At 42.1% G+C, this 19129-nt stretch overlaps 1 protein-coding gene across 4 annotated transcripts in view; it reads left to right on the top strand.

Moving 5' to 3' along the window:
- The window catches only part of LOC140186507 (clathrin heavy chain 1-like), a 132953-nt gene extending 114701 nt beyond the window's left edge, over positions 1–18252 (top strand). Inside the window, exons 27-33 of one of the 4 annotated variants that reach the window (XM_072240884.1) lie at positions 495–626; positions 1211–1321; positions 6080–6250; positions 6329–6550; positions 11411–11431; positions 15101–15176; positions 17133–18252. In XM_072240884.1, coding sequence (XP_072096985.1) covers positions 495–626; positions 1211–1321; positions 6080–6250; positions 6329–6550; positions 11411–11431; positions 15101–15176; positions 17133–17242 — 843 coding nt within the window. In that variant the 3' untranslated portion in view covers positions 17243–18252. Of the gene's footprint in view, positions 1–494; positions 627–1210; positions 1322–6079; positions 6251–6328; positions 6551–6966; positions 7321–11378; positions 11432–15100; positions 15179–17132 lie in introns of those variants that run through there. The other 3 variants (XM_072240881.1, XM_072240882.1, XM_072240883.1) reach the window with 3 other exon arrangements.
- The last annotated feature ends 877 nt before the right edge of the window (positions 18253–19129 follow it).

Genomic DNA, 19129 nt, shown 5'->3' with positions numbered 1-19129 from the left:
GAGGAGATTTGATAGTGGTATACAAAATTATAAGGGGTATAGATAGGGTAAATGCTAGCGGTCTTTTTTCACAGGTTGGATGGGACTGCAACTAGATGTCATGGGTTAAGGGTGAAAGGTGAAATGTTTAAGGGGAGCATGATAGGAAACTTCACTCAGTGGTGAGAATGTGGAACGAACTGGCAGCACAAATGGTGTATGAGTTTGATTTCAACATTTAAAAGAAGTTTGGATAGGTATGTGGATAGTAGGGCTATGACTGGGAGTAGACTGTTTAAATGGATTGGCACAGATTAGATGGGATGAAGGGCCTTTTTCTGTGTTGTACTTTGCTACTTGTCTATTTTGATGACTTGGCAGCTGCTACATTTAATTTCCAGTCCTTTATGATGTATCAGAACCATTCCTAAGAATGTTGTCATGATATTCTCAATGCGAGACATGTTCACTTTTTAACCTTGACTAGGTAGTGATCACTTGAATTATTCCCTCAGGTTGCCAATGTGGAGTTGTATTATAAGGCTCTACAGTTCTATTTGGACTTCAAGCCACTGTTAATCAATGATCTCCTGATGGTATTGTCACCACGCTTGGACCATACCAGGGCAGTCACCTTTTTCAGCAAGGTGAGCCACTACTTGCACAATTTGGTAAGTTCTGTATGGGCTGGAACGTGGCATTGGGACCAGGCCCAAAGCATGGGGCCCAGGTCCTAGTGCAGGGGATGAGCCAGTATTTGGACAATTGAAACACCCAGGCCAGGTGGACTGAAAAGGCAGATGGTCGGTACCGGAGGCAGGGGTGGGGCTGGTTCTGCGAAGTTTACTCCCTCTCAGCACCAAAGCTGTGAGGCTGCTCTGGCTGCTCCAGGCTTCATGTCTGCAAGTTTCATGGTGATATGCCTTACTGTAATGAACTGAAACTGAAGCTATGGGCCTGCTCTGAGCTTTGTCTCTTAGGATTCATTTTCATTCTGAATGCTGTTGTTTCTTATTATTGTGTGCACGATTTGTTTTTTTTTCTCTCTGCGCACTGGGTGTGTATTGATCTTTTTTTAATTGGGTTCTTTCAGCTCTCTTGTTTTGTGGCAGCCTGTAAGCAGTTGAATCTCAAGGTTGTATAACTTATACATCCTTTGATCATAAATGTAATTTGAACTTTGAAAGCATTTCTAATGGTACAAGACTGAGTGTATTCTGTCTGATTACAGGTGGGCCAGTTGCCGCTGATTAAGCCATACCTGCGATCAGTTCAGAATCACAATAATAAGTCAGTGAATGAAGCGCTGAATAATCTGCTTACTGACGAGGAGGATTACCAGGTATGTGGCAATGCTGTCCTACTTTTTAAACTTCCAAGGAATATGTAATGCAAACTACTGCTCGTGGTGATTCATTACTCCATGACCATATCCATCCTCCCTCTAAATGCAACAGTTCACTTCAGCCTCTCCCTGCAATTAGCAATGCTTCTCCTATTGGATTTATTAGGGGCTGGTTTATGTTTACTGATCTTGCCTGCACCACCCTTCACCCCTGCACACTTCCCCACCAATCTGCATTAATCTGAATCACTCTTCAAGCTTCTGCTCTTGAAAAGATCACCAGCCTGTTCTGACCGTCAGTCCATGGCTGCCTCTTGGGCTAAGATGAGGCCACCCTCAAGCTGGAGGAGCAACACCCTGTATTCTGTCTGGGCAGCCTCAAAACTGATGGCATGAATATTGATTCCCGGTTTTAAAAAATAATTTCTCCTCTCCCCCTCTCCCCCCCCCCCCCCCTTCTATTCCCCATTCTGGCCCCTCACCTCTTCCAACCTGCCTATCACCTCACCCTTTTCCTCCTCCTATGGTCCTCCCTCCTCTCCTATCAGATTCCTTCCTCTCCAGCCCTTTAACTTTCCCACCCACTTGGCTTCACCTATCACCTTACAGCTAGCCTCCTTCCCCTCCGCTCACCTTTTTATTCTGGCAAGTTCCCTCTTCCTTTCCACTCCTGTAGAAGGGTCTCTGTCTGATATGTCAACTGTCTATTCATTTCCATAGATGCTGCCTGACCTGTTGAGTTCCTCCAGCATTTTGTGTGTGTTACTCTTGACTTGATTAAGCAATGCATGTTCCCAATTACAAATTTATTTTATTACTTAAAATTTTAATTTACCAGCTGTCCTGTTGGGTTTCAACTGTGTTGCTTTGGGTTTCCAACATCTGCAGAATCTCTTCTGTTTATGCCAGCCTGTTCGATCCCTGTTCTGGTAAATCACGCATCTTTTACTCTGCTTCTGTTTACTGCAAAGGCACTGGTCCTGAAACTGCGATCTAACTCTCAATTCTGGTTGAATTTCCTACTAAAATAAGAACATTCCCAACTGAGCTGGTTATAATCAGTGTCTCGTATGGCATGGGAATAGTGACAAGAGTTTACAACCTTGGGTCAAGGTTGTCCTATATTATATACTGCATAACTGATTGGTAAAATCTCTTGGAAGGATGTTTAACTCTACGCATAAAAGATGTTCTTCCCCTTTAGCCATCAATGGTCTGTTTATTTACATGACCTAAAGCTTGTGCAGAGCAGCTTTATCTCATTAGAAATTACATTCCTGCTGAGGTTTTGAGGCATTGGTTAGACTGCACAGAGCATTCTGAGTAGATTAGGTCCCTTATCTAAGAAAGTGAGTGGCTGGGTGGAGATGCTTGCTCTTCCTGTGCAGTCTCATCCATGCGCTATCCTCCATGAGCGTGGACTCACTTTATAATCCTGCTACTTCTGTCCTGGGGTGGGGTTGGAGATGTACAGGTGTCCCCTGCTTTTCAAACCCTCACTGTTACGAAAGACCTACATTAGTACCCTGTTTTCGCTTCCAGAAGGTGTTTTCACTGTTACGAAGAAAATTCAGCACGCGATAAAAGGCAGCACGCCCCCCGAGCAGTCGCTCTCCCCGGATTCGGAGCAGCATTGCTTTAACACAAGCCTGTGAGCAGCCGTTTGCAAGATGAGTTCTATGGTGTCGGAAAAACCAAAAAGAACTCGTAAGGGTGTTACACTTAGCGTAAAACTAGACATAATTAAGCGTTTCGATCGTGGTGAACGAAGTAAGGACTAAGTGAGTTTGGCTTGTGGAAGCTGACGAAGGTGATGTTGAAGAGGTTTTGGCATCCCATGACCAAGAACTGATAGATGAAGAGCTGATGCAATTGGAAGAGGAAAGGATAACAATCAAAACCGAATGCAGTAGCAAAAGTGAAGCAACTGTGAGATTTTCACTGCAATGATAAAGTACAACTTTAATTTTGAAAGGGTATGTAGGTTTAGGGGATATTTGCAAGATGGTTTGAGTCCTTACAAAGAACTGTATGATAGAAAAATACGCGAGGCTCAGCAGTCAAGCAAGCCTTCCACATCAGCCACAGCAGACAACGAACCTCGACCTTCAACATCGAGGCGGGCAGTCATAGAAGATGAGCTGCTTGCTCTAATGGAAACAGACGACGAGATGACACCCCAGTGTCCCACCACCCCAACACCCAGGCCATGGACAGATACTGTACTGATTCGCGAAGAATGCAGCAGTAGCCGGGAGGCACACAGCACATCTTTAAGAAAAAAGCTGAAATAAACATGCTAATTAATTAGGTGTCGGCCCAGGTCAAAGGCGATGCAATTGGCAAACGGCACTGACTTGGGCTGACAATTACATGCCGAGCAGCACCTAATTAAGTTCTCAAACGGCAGGGGAAGTTAAGGACTGCATTAAAGCCAAGGAAAGGGTATATAAGGTAGCAAAGGTGAGTGGGAAGTTGAATGATTGGGAAGCTTTTAAAACCCAACAAAAGGTAACTAAAAAACTATAAGAAGGAAAAATATGAAATATGAGGGCAAACTAGCCAATAATATAGAGCAGATACAAAAAGTTTTTTCAGTTATATGAAGAATGGGGGGGGGGGGTGTGGTTAGAGTTGATACTAGACCACTGAAAAATGATGCTGGTGAGGTATTAATGGAGGACAAAGAAATGGCAGATAAATTGAATGAGTACTTTGCATCTGTCTTCACGGTGAAAGACACTAGCAGTGTGCCAGAGGTCTGTGAGTGTCAGGGAGCAGGATTGAGTGCCGTTTCTATTACAAAGGAAAAAAGTGCTAGGCGAGCTCAAAGGTCTTAAGGTGGATAAGTTACCTGGACCAGATGGACTACATCCTGGAGTCCTGAGAGAGGTTGCTGGAGATAACAGATGCATTGGTCATGATCCTTCAAGAATCACTTGATTCTGGCAAGGTTTCTGGAGGAATAGAAGATTGCATATGTCATTCCACTTTTTAAGAAGGGAGGAAGACAAAAGTAAGCAAATTATAGGCCAGTTAACCTAACGTCAGTAGATGGGTAAGTGTTGGAGTCTATAATTAAGGGTGAGGTTTCAGGGTACTTGGAGACTAATGGTAAAATAAGTCAAAGTCAGCATAGTTTCTATAAAGGGAAATCTTGCCTGACAAATGTGTTAGAGTTCTTGGAGGAAGTTACAAGCATTGTGGAGAAAGGAGAGGCAGTGGATGTCATTTACTTGGATTTTCAGAAGGTGTTTGATAAGGTGCCACATATGAGGCTGCTTAACAAGAAAAAATCCTATGGCATTACGGGAAAGATAGTGGCGTGGATAGAGAAATGGCTGACAGATGGGAGGCAGTGGGAATAAAGGGGGCCTTTTCTGGTTCGCTGCCAGTGACTAGTGGTGTTCCACTGGGGTCAGTATTGGGACTGTTACTTTTCACATTGCTTGTCAGTGATTTAGATAATGGAATTGATGGCTTTGTGACAAAGTTTGCGGATGATACGAAGATAGGTGGAGGGGTAGGTAGTGCTGAGGAAGCAATGTGATTGCAGCAGGACTTAGACAAATTGGAAGAGTGGGCAAAAATGTGGCAGATGGAATGCAGTGTTGGGAAATGTATGATAATGCATTTGGGTAAAAGGAGCAATAATGTGGACTATTATCTAAATGAGAGAATGTTCAAACATCAGAGGTGCAGAGGGACTTAAGAGTCCTCGTGCAAGACTCCCAGAAGGTTAATTCACAGGATGAGTCTGGTAAAGAAGGCAAAAGCAATGTTGGCATTTATTTTAAGGGGAATAGAATATGAAACAAGGTGATAATGCTGAGTCTTTATAAGACCACACTTACAGTATTGTGAATAGTTTTGGGCCCCATATCTCAGAAAGGGTGTATTGTCATTGAAGAGAGTCCAGAGTTCGCTAGGATGATTCTGGGAATGAAGAGGTTAACATATGAGGAGTGTTTGGCAACTTTGGGCCTGTAATCACTGGAATTTAGAAGAATGCAGGGGTGTCTCATTGAAGCCTACCAAATGTTGAAAGGACTGGATAGGGTGGGTGTGGAGAGGATGTTTCCTGTGGGGGTTATCCAGAACTAGAGGGCACAGTCTCAGAATTGAGGGGCAACCCTTTAGAACAGAGGTAGAGAGGAATTTTTTTAGCCATACAGTAGTAAATCTGTGGAATGCTCTGTCACAGACTGCTGTGGAGGCCAAGTCCTTGCGTATACTTAAGGCAGAAGTTGAGCGTTTCCTGATCAGTCAGGGCATCAAAAGTTCTGGCAAGAAAGCTAGTATAGTATTGAGTGGGATCTGGAATCAGCCATGACAGAGTTGACTCAGTGGGCTGAATGGCTTAATTCTGCTCCTCTTGTGTCTTGTGTCTTCTGGACATCCCATTTGAGCAGAGATGAGGAGTTTCTTTAGACGGAGGGTGGTGATTCTGTGATATTCACTGGCACGGGGACTGTGGAGGTCAAGTCATTTGGTATCTTTAAAAGTGCAGATTGGATAGACTCTTGATTAGTAAGATCATCAATGTTACAGGAAGGGTGCAGAAGAATGGGGTTTAGCAGGATAATAAATCAGCTGTGATGGAATAGTGAGCCCAGTCAATGAGCTGAATGGCCTAATTCTGCTTTGTGTCTTATGGCTTTATAGTCTACAGATCATGGGAGAAAGTATAAACACTTCTAAATTTTATCAGTGACTTGTCCAGCGATCTAGTATGATTGTTCTGTTTCTCTGCAGGGTTTGCGTACATCCATTGATGCATACGATAACTTTGACAACATCAGCCTTGCTCAGCGCCTAGAAAAGCATGAGCTAATTGAATTTAGGCGCATCGCTGCTTATCTCTACAAAGGTAACAATCGCTGGAAGCAGAGTGTGGAGCTGTGTAAAAAGGACCGTCTATACAAGGCAAGCACCCGTATGAGTATCACTTACTGAGTTCAGCTGTGACTTTCAAACTTGATTCTGAATTCTCAATTTTTCTAGGATGCAATGCAATATGCAGCAGAGTCCAAGGACACAGAGCTCTCCGAGAAGCTGTTACAGTGGTTTCTAGAAGAGGGCAAACAAGAATGCTTTGCCTCTTGTCTGTTCACATGCTATGATCTGTTACGGCCAGACGTGGTTCTTGAGCTCTCATGGAGGCATAACATTATGGACTTTGCGATGCCATACTTTATTCAAGTTATGAGAGAATACCTCAGCAAAGTAAGTGACCTTTTAAATATCAGTAAAGTTTGAACCTTGTGCGACACCCACGTTCATTCCCACCGCTGTCTACGATCTCCCCATGGCCATGTGGATTCTCTTCGGGTTCTCCGATTTCCTCCCATCTTCCAAAGAGTACGAGGTTAGTACTTTAATTGGTCATGTCGGATTTCTGGTCATCTTCCGATCCTTGGGGTTCTTCCAGGAGTCAGGAATGGTGAGCAGTCTTGATTTTTAACAATCATTTATTTTTAAAGTCCAAACAGACATACAAATACTACGCAGACTAAATAAAAAGCCGACAAATGAAGCTAAAAGGAATGAAAAGGAGTCAGAAACTGAAGATAAAAGTTCAAAGGTTCATTTATTATCGAAGCCTGTATCCATATGTAACTCTGAAATTTGTATTTCTCCAGACAGCCACAAAATGAAGAAAGAACAAGTCATTCAGAGAGGAACATCAAACCCTCCACCCTGTACAAAAAAGAACAGCATCCTGATCATCAACCCCACCCCCACCCCTATGCAAAACAAAACAGGAACTTTGACCCCCCACACACACACAAAATACTAACAGAATATCGATCCTCAAACCCCCTCTCCCCTCACACGACAAAACAAAAAAGGAACAGCCGATTTTTTTTTTCCAAAACACAGAATATAGAAACCATGTTTGAAAAAATCCGCAGTCCATAAATGCAATAGTCCAATCCATAAGCGCGGAATCTCGCTATCTACAATATCAGAGACCTGCCTGCCACATTGATGGGCCACTCAGGCTCCTCCTCTGTCAGCGATCAAAAGGTAAACAGTCGGCGCTGAAACCCTTGCTGGCTTTCTGCATTCACTTCGATGTCTCAGTCTTCGTCTATGCTTTAATTGGCCATTACTGGACGTTGTAAATGGTGAAATGAAGTCGAACATCAGCTCATGTGCCATCTCAAAGTTCCTTCACATCGAGGCTGGCGAGTACACACTCTCTTCCCAGAATCTTCTCAGAGCCAGCAAAGCACTGAATCACTCAAAACAATTTCCAGGCTGTGAATCACAGGCTCTAGCAGTCCCAAAAACACATTTAAGGTGAAAAACAGACATAAAAGAAGTAAAAAGCCTATTTTCATTTGCTATCTAGAAGATGTCAACTGAGGGAGTGTAGTACACTGGCGCCATCTTATGCAGCCTCTGAAAGACTCATCACCTTTATTATTGTGAAAAGAGAAATTCTTCAAATAACCGAACTAATCAATGGTTGTGCAATTACATCACATGGGTAATGTGCTAATACTTAGCCAGTGAAAACTGAGAAAGGTGATAAACTGTTAGTTTAACTGCTGTACTGTGCTCTGCTAGTAAGTGAAGATGGACCACTGCATACTGTTAAAAATACATGAGTTTGTTAAAGTCCAAATCTTATAAAAAGTATTTTTTAAAAAACAGTGAAATGGTGATCAGATAGCTGTTGGGTCTATTATTTTTCTGATTCTTAAGAGTGGTGAGTTTTAATTATTAATAGTTTATCTTAAGGTTTAAACAAACATACATGTACTAAGTGAAGAGCTGAGAAGCAGAGCAGAGATTCAAAGTGGAGAAGGCAAAAAAAAAGATGATGTCACCTCTGAAAAATCTATCCTTCGTACTCAAGATAACAGAGGGTTCCTGAGCTAAGAATAAGTCCGTCAATGGTTGCACAATTCTATCACACGGTTAGTGTGCCAACACATAGCCAGTGAAAACTGAGAAAGGTGATAAGCTGTTACATAACTACTATACTGCTTTCTTCCATTAAGTGGGGATCAACACATACTGTGAAATATTCAAGTTTGTTAAATAGAACAAATACAGCTTTAGTCTTGCAATACCTCATCTAATGAAGTATTTTTTTTAAAAAAGCTGGTTTCCAACAGTCACACGGATGTAATTGGCTGGTGTGGGATTCTTGGGCCAGAACAACTTCTTCTGTACTGTATCTCTAAATTAAAAAAATTGAGAATTTAATGTTGTTAATATAAAATTTCAGTCTGGAGCAAGTTTTTCTGACTGAGCTTGATGGGCCTACGTTTCTAGGCATTGTGTACAGAGCAATGTTCATGTATTTGATCGGAAGTTGTATAAAGTACTGGGGGAGTTACTCCAAATCTTTGCAAGTGTTTGCATAATAGTTGGCATGAGTGCAAGTGAACTTGTACATATTGGAATTGCAACATGGGTATGAGGCTTTGCATTTAAGAGTACAGGAAACTTACAAGATTCTGTAGATGCTTGAAAGCTAGAGCAACAATCACAATGCTGGAGGAGCCCAGCAGCTCAGGCAGCATCTGTGGAAAAGAATAACCAGTCGATATTTTGGGCTAAGACCCTTCTTCAGGACTGGAAAGGAAGGGGGAAGATGCCAGAATAAGAAGGTGGCAGGAGAGGAAAAAGGACAAGCTGGAAGGGGACGGGTGGAAAGGCTGGAGAAGAAGGAATCAGAAGAGTGGACCATGGGAGGAGGAGGAGGAGCACCAGAGAGAGGTGATAGGCAGCTAAGGAGAAGCAGTAAGAGACCAGAGTGGAGAATTCAAGGGGAGGGAAGGGTGAGGGAGGAAACCTACTGAACGTTGGAGAAATTGATGTTCATACCATCAGGTTGGACGGAATTTGAAGTGTTGAGTTCAACCTGATGACCTCCTTGTGGCAGGAGGGGAAAACTATTACACACACGCAGTCACTTAGCAGTTTGTGTCTGCTAGACTTAGACGATTATCAACTTAGTCAAGGGATAGCTTCAGAATTCCTTTTCAGCTGTTCATATATAATTCTGGTCAAGATGGCAGCAGCGAACAACACTACCTTGGGCGACATCTTCCAGGTGGCCCACGGAACTGTTTCTTTTACGTGTTTTTTTTTTTAAATGTGGTCTGGTACTGTTAGAGCCTGTGATCTACAATTTGATGGTGAGTTTTTGGCCCGGTTGGGCAATCTGGTGCTTTGCTGTCTACGAAAAGGTTCCAGGAGGTGAGTGGCCAAGAAGCTTAGAGATGGGTCATGAGCCCATGATTGACTCCATTTCTCGTCTATTAAAGCATTGAGGAAAATTGATTGATCAGGGCAATCGTGTGTTCAGCGCCATCAACCAACCTCTCACTGGCTGCTGCCGGAGGAAGGTGTCTGTGTGTGATGGTCTCCTTCTCCTTTTCCTGCTCACTCGCGCACTCCCATGCTGTTGGAGGATGGTTCCAAAGTTCTAGATCTGCACTTTGTGGATTGGACTGTTGTTTGATTGACTCTTTGGTGCTTTTTATATCATTTTCACTCGTTCTTTCTTGGGGGGTGGAGGCGGTTGATTTTTTTTTGGATGGTTTGATTCCATGGTGTTTCTTCGTTTCGTGGCCGTCTGTGGAGAAGACTGATCACAGGGCTGTATACTGCATATATACTTTGATAATAAATGTAGTTTGAGTCTTAAGCTGGTCCTTGGCTATTGAAATGGTGGCACTGTGATCACTGAGGCCGTTCTGAACTATTAAAAATATGAGATGACTTTGGTTTGTTGTTGGTAACAGTTTCAAATTGGTTTCTCCCTATTCCTGTTCAAAGTTTCATTTCAGGCTGAAATGTTTCCAGTCACATTAGGAAGCTACGTTCTATGTTGGTTACTTCTGACAGGATTGCAATCGCATTGAAAATAAAATGTAGAGTTGAAAATTGTCTTGATTACAAAATACCAATGATTCAAGTAGAGTTCCCATATTCCATGCAACACTTCAGACAGCTGATTCGAGTGGTTCTTGCTCGAAGGTTTAGATTACACAAAACTGAATAATAGGGTAACTTATTCAGTTCATCTATTTGTAACTTGAAGCTAATGGTGATATAGAATCTATTTACAGTAGCTGAGAAGTCTTCAGCTTGGGGGCACTGTTTTAAAGATTCAAAGCACATTTTGTTGTCAAAGTATATATGCAGAGTATACAACCCTGAGGCTCGTCTTCCTGTAGACAGCCATGAAACAAAGAAACACCATGGAACCCGTTCAAAGAAAACAACTAACACTCAGTGTGCTTCAAAGAAATCATATAAACAGCAATAACACAGCAAATAACATCTGTTTATTGTTTGGCAATAGAGCAGAGTAACAGACCCAATGAGCCTGCGCTGCCAAATTACACCCATGGGTGACCAGTTATCTGGTACATCTTTGGAATGTTGGAGGAAACCGGAGTACCCACAGGAAACTCTACAGTCACAGGGAGAATATACAGGCTTCTTACAGATAGCAAACATGAGAATCTGCAAATGCTGGAAATCCAAAGCAACATACACAAAATGCTGGGAGATCGCAGCAGGTCAGGCAGCATCCATGGAAATGAATAAACATTTTGTTGACATTTCAGGCTGAGACCTTTTTTTCACAGATGCTGCTTGGCCTGTTGAGTTCCTCCAGTATTTTGTGTGTTCCATACAGATAGCGGCTAGAATTGAAGCCGGGTCTCCTGTGCTGTAATAGTCTTATGCTAACCACCATGCGACTGTGCTGCCCTCTGCTGATGTTAGGTCAGTTGTCATTTTATAAATCTAAGATTTGTGTTATTAGTCACGGGTATTAAGGGATATGAAAAACTAGGGAACGGTTAATTTGTGCTGTCTGATCTAATAAGATGACAGTGCAGGCTCCTGTTGTTCCTTCTGAAGTATTGGTGAGTACTATAGGTTCTTGAAGTTTATGATCAAACCGAAGTTGGCATCTTGGCACCCTTCTTATTTTTCACTTACATAATCATTCTAGCTGGGTCACATTTTTGCTACCTGATTTTCCTGTGATTTTCTTTCATCTGTGCTTTTGCTCTAGGTCTCAAGTTTCACCTCTGAATTTTCTTGCAGGTTGATGAAATAGTGGAAAAGGTGACCATCTGCTTTTTTTTTGCTAACATAGTCTGGATTCCTCAGCCCATAACCACTAGCTCAGGGTTTCTAACTGCTTTTAGAGGGAGCTTCTTAAACTGTCCTTAATGGAGTGCAGTGTAAATCTGATGAAGTTGTGGACTAAACAATAATCCAACTAACTGCTTGCTGTCTGTTCTACCTAAAGCATTTGGATTCACTAACGATATTCTTTCTACGTGCTTGCCATCTGTTCTACCTAATGCACTTAGGTTCACTAGCTTCATTCTTTCTACATCTTGAGGTTCTTGTGTATTACCAATTAAACAGGTTATCTAAATTACCCTTACTCTGTCCCTTCCATAATGTGGTGGATTCTGGTTAATTGGGACACAACAGGACTAATACACTGTGGCCCAATTAAAAGGCTGTCCCAACCAGCCGAAGTTTCATGGATATAGTTAAAAGGTATATTTTTTAAATAAATCAATCTACAGTTTAACTGAGTATATTTAAATGAAATACAGAACAAATTGGAACACTGCTAATAGCACTACCGTACTATAAATCTTCTTTTGATTGACTGTAAATGAACAAAATCAACGCTGACACCTGGTGCGGATAATGGACGGCCCTTGTTGCCTTCCTGCATGTAGTAATGTTGGCTGGTATCAATTTTTTTTTTTTTTTTTTTTGTGGCATCTTGGTGATAGTCTGAAACTTTTTGAAGTCAAAATTTAAAAAAAAACACAAAATTATCAATTTCGGTACATGGAGCTTAGAAAAATTGAGGGCTGTGCCATAGAGTAATTCTGGGAAGTTTCTAGAGTAGGTTACATGGTCAGCACAACATTGTGGGCCAAAGGGCCTGTAATGTGCTGGAGATTTCTATGTTCTAAAAATTAGTTTTTGAATGTGTCCATTGGCCCTGATGGATAATATAACATAAGCACACATAACTTGCTACTTATGAACTGTTTGCTGTGAGCACTGTGTACTGTCTTAAGAGCCACACAAGTGCAAGTGACTGACACTAGTCAGAAATAGTTTGGCAATATTCTCCTGTCCCAAATAAATGAAGGAAATTCCTGCAGTTTTCTTGATTAGTTTTTGTTTTTCAAGAGTTGTCCCAAATAAAGGGCTGCCCCAATGAACCAGAATTCCTGAATACTTACATCTGTTATAACATGAACCAGTTCAGAGAAAACCCCGCATGTGTTTAAACCAGCTGCTGATGGGCTGTTCATATCTTGGAATATTGCCATATTCGAGTTCTATGGATGAGCTGAATTAGCAAATAAGGTTTCAATAGTTCCAAAGAAAGTATGCTTCTGTCAATAAATCAGACTTTTGCAAAAAAAAATGTAAAATTTTTGGATGGGTTAATTACTGTTTAACACCATATTATCTGACTTACCATGAAAGGACATGTATACAGAAAGGGCCAGTAACATGACAAAGGATCCCACCCACCTGCTCATGGACTGTTTGTCCCACTCCCATCGGGGAGGAGGCTACGTAGCATCCACACCAGGACCACCAGATTTAAAAACAGTTACTTTCCCTAAGCAGTAAGGCTGATCAACATGTCCACCCACTAACCTGCTCCTCTACATCCCCAACTTTATCATTTCCTGTCAAAGTTACTTTGAGTACACTCTTATGTCTAGTGTAATTTTATGGACAATACAATTCAATCTACGTGTATAAGCTATCTTGTGTATTTATATTTAAAGTTCCTGTATTTTATTTCTGATGGTGCTGACTAAGATTATAACTCTGCAGCTTGCTTCAATCCTGTGCAGTAGCCCTCCCCCCCCGCCCCGTACCAGACGGTGATGCAGCCAGTTAGAATGCTCTACACGGTACATCTGTAGAAAATTGCAAGCATCTTTGGTGACATACCAAATCTCCCCAAACTCCTAATGAAATATAGCCACTGTCGTGCCTTCTTTGTAGCTGCATCGATATGTTGGGTCCAGGTTAGTTCCTCAGATATTGACACCCAGGATCATGAAATCACTCACTCTTTCCTTTCTGACCCCTCTGAGGACTGGTGTTTGTTCCCTTGTCTTGCCGTTTTTGAAGTCAACAATCGGTTTTTTGGTCATGTTGACGTTGAGTGCGAGGTTGTTGATGCAACACCACTCAAGCAGCTGATCTATCTGGCTCCTGTATGCCCTCTCGTCACCATCTGGAATTCTGTTCTATCATCAGCAAACTTACAGATGGCATTTGAGCTGTGTCTAGCCACACAGTCATGGGTCTAGAGAGAGTAGAGCAGTGGGCTAGGCACGCATCCTTGAAGTGCACCATTGTTGTCAGCCAGGTCATAGTCATACTTTATTGATCCCGAGGGAAATTGGTTTTCGTTGCAGTTGCACCATAAATAATTAAATAGTGATAAAACCATACATAATTAAATAGTAATATGTAACTTATGCCAGGAAATAAGTTCAGGACCAGTCCAAGGGTGGAGTTGTAAAGCTTGATGGCCACAGGCAGGAATGACTTCCTATGACGCTCAGTGTTGCATCTCGGTGGAATGAGTCTCTGGCTGAATGTACTCGTGTGCCCAACCAGTACATTATGTAGTGAATGGGAGACATTGTCCAAGATGGCATGCAACTTGGACAGCATCCAGCAGGTGGAGGTGTTATTTCAGATCCACACAGATACAATTCTTAGCTTTTTGTTTAAACACAATAGATAATTTCCTTGCAATGCTGAAGTTACCTTAGCAAGAATCTACAGGGAGAATTTTACAGTTAATTATTTGTCATTTGTCCCTGTCATTTTACACCTCTGACCACGCTTGCCCCACAACCCACCTGTAGCTACAACAAGACGTGGTTCGCATGTGGATTTTTATTTCCCTGCCAGAAAGGGAATAATTAGGAAAAACTAAGACATTCAGAAAAAATTGCCATGGTGTTTTGCAAATCTATTTTAACATTTATTGAACTGCATTATACACTCAGTGTACCTCCTGTACTTAAAGTGGCCACTGAGTGTATGTGCATGGTCTTCTGCTGCTGTAGCCCATCCACTTCAAGGATCGATGTGTGTTCAGAGATGCTCTTCTTCACATAATGTATAGTTCTGTGAGTTACTGTCGCCTTCCTGTCAGCTTGAACCAGTTTGGCCATTCTCCTCTGGCCCCTCTCATTAAGTGTTTTTGCCCACAGAGCTGCCACTCATTGGATTTTTTTGTTTGTTGCACAATTCTCTATAAACTCTAGAGACTGTTGTGCATGAAAATCAGCAGTTTCTGTGATACTCAAACCAATCATTCCATGGTCAAAGTCACTTAGATCACATTTCTTCCCCAATTCTGATGCTTGGTCTGAACAACAACTGAATCTCTTGACCATGTCTGCATGCTTTTATGCGTTGACTTGCTGCTACATAATTGGCTAATTAGATATTTGCATTAACGGGCAGGTATACCTAATAATAAAATGGCCACTGAGTGTATTTGTCTTAACTGATTGTTGTATTGTCTCCCAGTGTCTTATCTGTATCGTCTTACCACCTTGGATAATCTTAAAAAGTAGATGTTGGCATCAACTGTTGTACATTAAACTCACCATTTTTTGTGTTCATTTTCAGCGAATAGCTGAGTTATTATGCCTGTTGTTAATGAAAGGCGCAAGTTGTGACTGATTTGTACATGTCCTTGTACTCCAGGTGGACAAACTTGATGCTTTAGATAGCTTAAGGAAAGATGAAGAGCAAGTAACTGAACCAGCTCCACTAGTATTTGGTAAGTTTCTGCAGTCAGAGTTCAAACTAAATTTTATTATCAAAGTACATATAATTCACCACATACGACCCTGCGATTCATTTTCCTGCAGGCAAATCTCAGCAAATCTGTAGAATAGTAACTGTAACAGGATCAATGAAAGATCAACCAGAGTGCAGGAGACAACAAACTGCAAATGCAAATATAAATAAACAGCGATGAATAATGAGAATGAGAGAGAGTCCTTAAAGTGAGATCATAGGTTGTGGGATCATGTTAATGGATGGGCAAGTGAGTGTAGTTATCCCCTTTTGTTCAAGAGCCTGATATTGAGGGGTTGTAACTGATCCTGAGTGTGGTGGTGCGAGCCCTGAGGCTCTTGTACCTTCTACCTGAAGGCAGTAGCGAGAAAAGAGCATGACCTGAGTGGTGGGGATCTCTGCTGATGGATGCTGCTTTCCTACAACAGCATTTCTTGTAGATGTGCTCAATGGTGAGGAGGGCTTTACTTGTGATGTACTGGCTCAGATCCAGTACCTTTGAAGGATTTCTGTTCAAGGGTATTGGTGTGTCCATACCAGGCCCTGATATAGCCAATTAATACACTGTCCACTGCATGTCCATAGTAGCTTGTTATAGCTTTAGATTTCATGCCTTTCACCTCAGATCCTCCAGTGAGGACTGGCTCTCCTGAAGTCTATGGTTAACTGAAATAAGCTAACTTAATGGTAGAAGTGCAAGAGATTCTGCAGATGCTGAAATCCACAGTAACACACACAAAATGCTGGAGGATTACCGTCTCCTAAGCTGTAATTTGAAACCTAGTAAATCGGTTTATTATTGTGGTGTCTTGGTAAATTACTGTAGCATGTGCAGTGAGGAAAACTAGTTGTGCATGCTGTCCATTCAGATCGATCCTTTATTTATTAAGACACAGCGCTGAACAAACCATTCGGGCCCTTCAAGCCACACCACCCAGCAATCACCAGTTTAATCCTATCTCAGTCACAGGACAATTTGTAATGACCAATTAACCTGCCAGCTGGTACGTCTTGAGACTGTGGGAGGTAACCAGAGCACCCAGAGGAAACCCACACGATCACGGAGAGAATGTACAAACTCCTTACAGGCAGCAATGGGAATTGAACCTGGGTTACTGGTGCTGTAAAGGGTTGTGCTAACCACTGCAGAGATGCATTTGAAGTTACAAACTGGGAAGCAATATTGAAGAACAGAGTGTTACAATCACAGAGTGCAATGCGGGTAACAGATGAGGTGCAAGTTTGTTCAGTCTAAAGCTTATCCTATTGATCAAGGACGTTGATCTTGTAATGAAGTTTGCTGTCACTCCAGTTAGCACATAGGCCATTACAGCGCAGTGCAGGTCATATTCCCACGATGTTGTGTTACCCTTTAACCTAATCCAAATTCAATCCAACTCTTCACTCCCACATACCCTTCCATTTTTCTCCATATCTCTGTCTAAGAGTCTTTTAAATGTCCCTAATGTATCTGCCTTTACTACCACCCCCAGCAGCACTTTTCCTGCACTGTCCAGTCTTTTTAAAAAAAAAAAGCGCCTACTTCTGACATCCTCCTAAACTCCTGTTCAGACGCCTTAACCTATGCCCCCTTGACGAGAATACAAAAGCAAGGATGTAATGTTGAGGCTTGGTAAGGCTCTGGTGAGACCTAACGTGGAGTATTGTGAGCAGTTTGCTGTATCTCAATAAATAAATAGAGGGCTGGGGTGCTATGGTCTGGGTGTAGATCAAGGAACGAGGCAGAAAATGGGGTCAGCCCAGGCTAAATGGGCTGAAGGGTCTTTCCGTGCTGTACTGCCTCATGATTGACTGCATTTTATTTGGAGATACATAGCAGAATAGGTCCTTTGAGCTACACCGCCCAGCAGTCAAAATCTGTTTTAATCCAAGCCCACTCTGGCCTTTTCTGATGGTTTTCCTTCTCTTTTCACAGGTCAGCAGTTAATGTTGACAGCCGGCCCCACTCCAGTACCCCCTCAGCCTGCCTACGCCTATGGTTACCCGACTGGCTACAGCCAGCCCGCTTACGGCTTCAACATGTAGATGACTGCGCCAGCTTCGCCGCTGTTACCCCGAATCCATGAAAAGCATACTACAACCTCATTAAGAGCACAGGCACCCAGCTGAAACAGCACCTCAACTGCACGAGGATTTACAAAAAGGACTGCTATTACTGTTATTTATTACATTGTTACATTTCAACTTTAAAGTGTAGCTTTTTTTAAAATTAGTAAATACAATCTGAGAGGCACTGATTAGAAATTAAAGCGAGTATTAGCTAGTTAATGGAATCTGGTAATAACAGCATCCTGTAAGTCATCTTTCCAGTTTGACACTGGTTTAGTGCAATGTGAACAGTATTCTTTATACAGTTCACCCTCAAGGTACTGAGGAGAAGACGTTACAGAAGGCAGCATTTCTTCCCTGGATTTTAAGCTTGAGGAATCATTTTTTATTGCCAGTATCTGCATGTTGCCAAGTATTTAATATTTTGCTGAAAGTGAATGCAAAATAATTTTTTCTTTTGCATTCTTTAGCACTGAATATTGCGTTTGGCCTCGAGGGTTCTGACTTAGACAGATGGAGCACTGTTCCATATCAGTTTGGGTCTTCCATGCCAAAAAAGCTGTGTGCCACTCACTGTTTAACTGAGGGAAACCCCCACTATGCCTAATGTGGAAAAAAGCCTTGTTGCTAATCATGAGTATCACTGGATAGGTTGAATGACAACAATGTTTAGTTGAAGCCTTGATTCTGTTGGATTCCCAAATTCAGAAGGAGGCCCATCTCTTGTCTTTATTGAACAAGTATTTTGGGGAGCGTGCCACAGCGATGTTAACAATCTACTTCACCCCAGAATGTAATGCTAGTCAGGATGGTAAGATGCCTTTACCATGGGGGAGACTGCTGTTAACGCAAGCTTCGATATCAAAGGCATTGTGAATATTACTTTGCATAACTGTACAAATTTATTGGTTGGCAAGTTTAAAAATGTGTATTTGACTCTTCCTGCTGCCTCATGACATGCCACCAGAGGGAAAAATAAAAGTTTACACATGTAAATCTCATTGCCCTAATTCATTGTATTAACTGTGTGAGGTTAATGTTCTGAGTGTGTCTACGTGTAGTAATATGGAAATGTGTAGTTAATTTATTGAGATACAAGTGGAATAGGCTGTTCACTTGAAGCCGCGCTGCCCAGCCTAATCCTAGCCTAATGACAAGACAATTTTCAACAACCAATTAACCTAGTGTAGTGCTAAGCACAACACTTACAGTACCAGCGACCCAGGTTCAATTCCCACCTCTGCCTGCAAGGAGTTTGTACGTTATCCCTGTGACCACATGGGTTGCCACCAGGTACTCCAGTTTCCTCCCACAGTCCAAAGACATACCAGTTGAAGGTTCATTGTAAGTTGTTCCATGATTAGGCTAGGGTTAACAATTGGGGGGGGGGGATTGCTGGGCGATGTGGGTGGAAGTGCCTGTTCTGCGCAGTATGTCAATAAATAAATATAATGCAATGTAGTAATGATAAGCTTATATATAAGACCACAATATATTGGAGCAGAATTAGGCCATTTGGCCCATCAAGTCTGCTCCACCATTTCATCATGGCTGATCCATTTTTCCTCTCAGCCCAATCTCCTGCCTTCCTGCTTATCTTTTCATGTCTTGACCAGTCAAGAATTTTATCTACCTCTGCCTTAAATACACCTAAAGACTTGGCCTCCACAGTTGCCTGTGGCAACAAATTCCATAGATTCACCACTCTTAGGCTAAAGAAACTCCTCCTCCCCTCCATAGGAAACACCCTCTCTGCATCCACTTTATCAAGGCCTTTCAACATTCAATAGGTTTCAATGTCGTCATCTCTCAGTCTTCTGAGTTCTAGTGAGTGGAGCCCCAAAGTCAGCACACGTTCCTCAT

The sequence above is a fragment of the Mobula birostris genome, chromosome 22 (assembly GCF_030028105.1).
Source record: "Mobula birostris isolate sMobBir1 chromosome 22, sMobBir1.hap1, whole genome shotgun sequence".
Taxonomy (NCBI): Eukaryota; Metazoa; Chordata; class Chondrichthyes; order Myliobatiformes; family Myliobatidae; genus Mobula; species Mobula birostris.
Note: the sequence above shows the minus strand (reverse complement) of the source record. Positions and strands in the feature narration are given on the sequence as shown.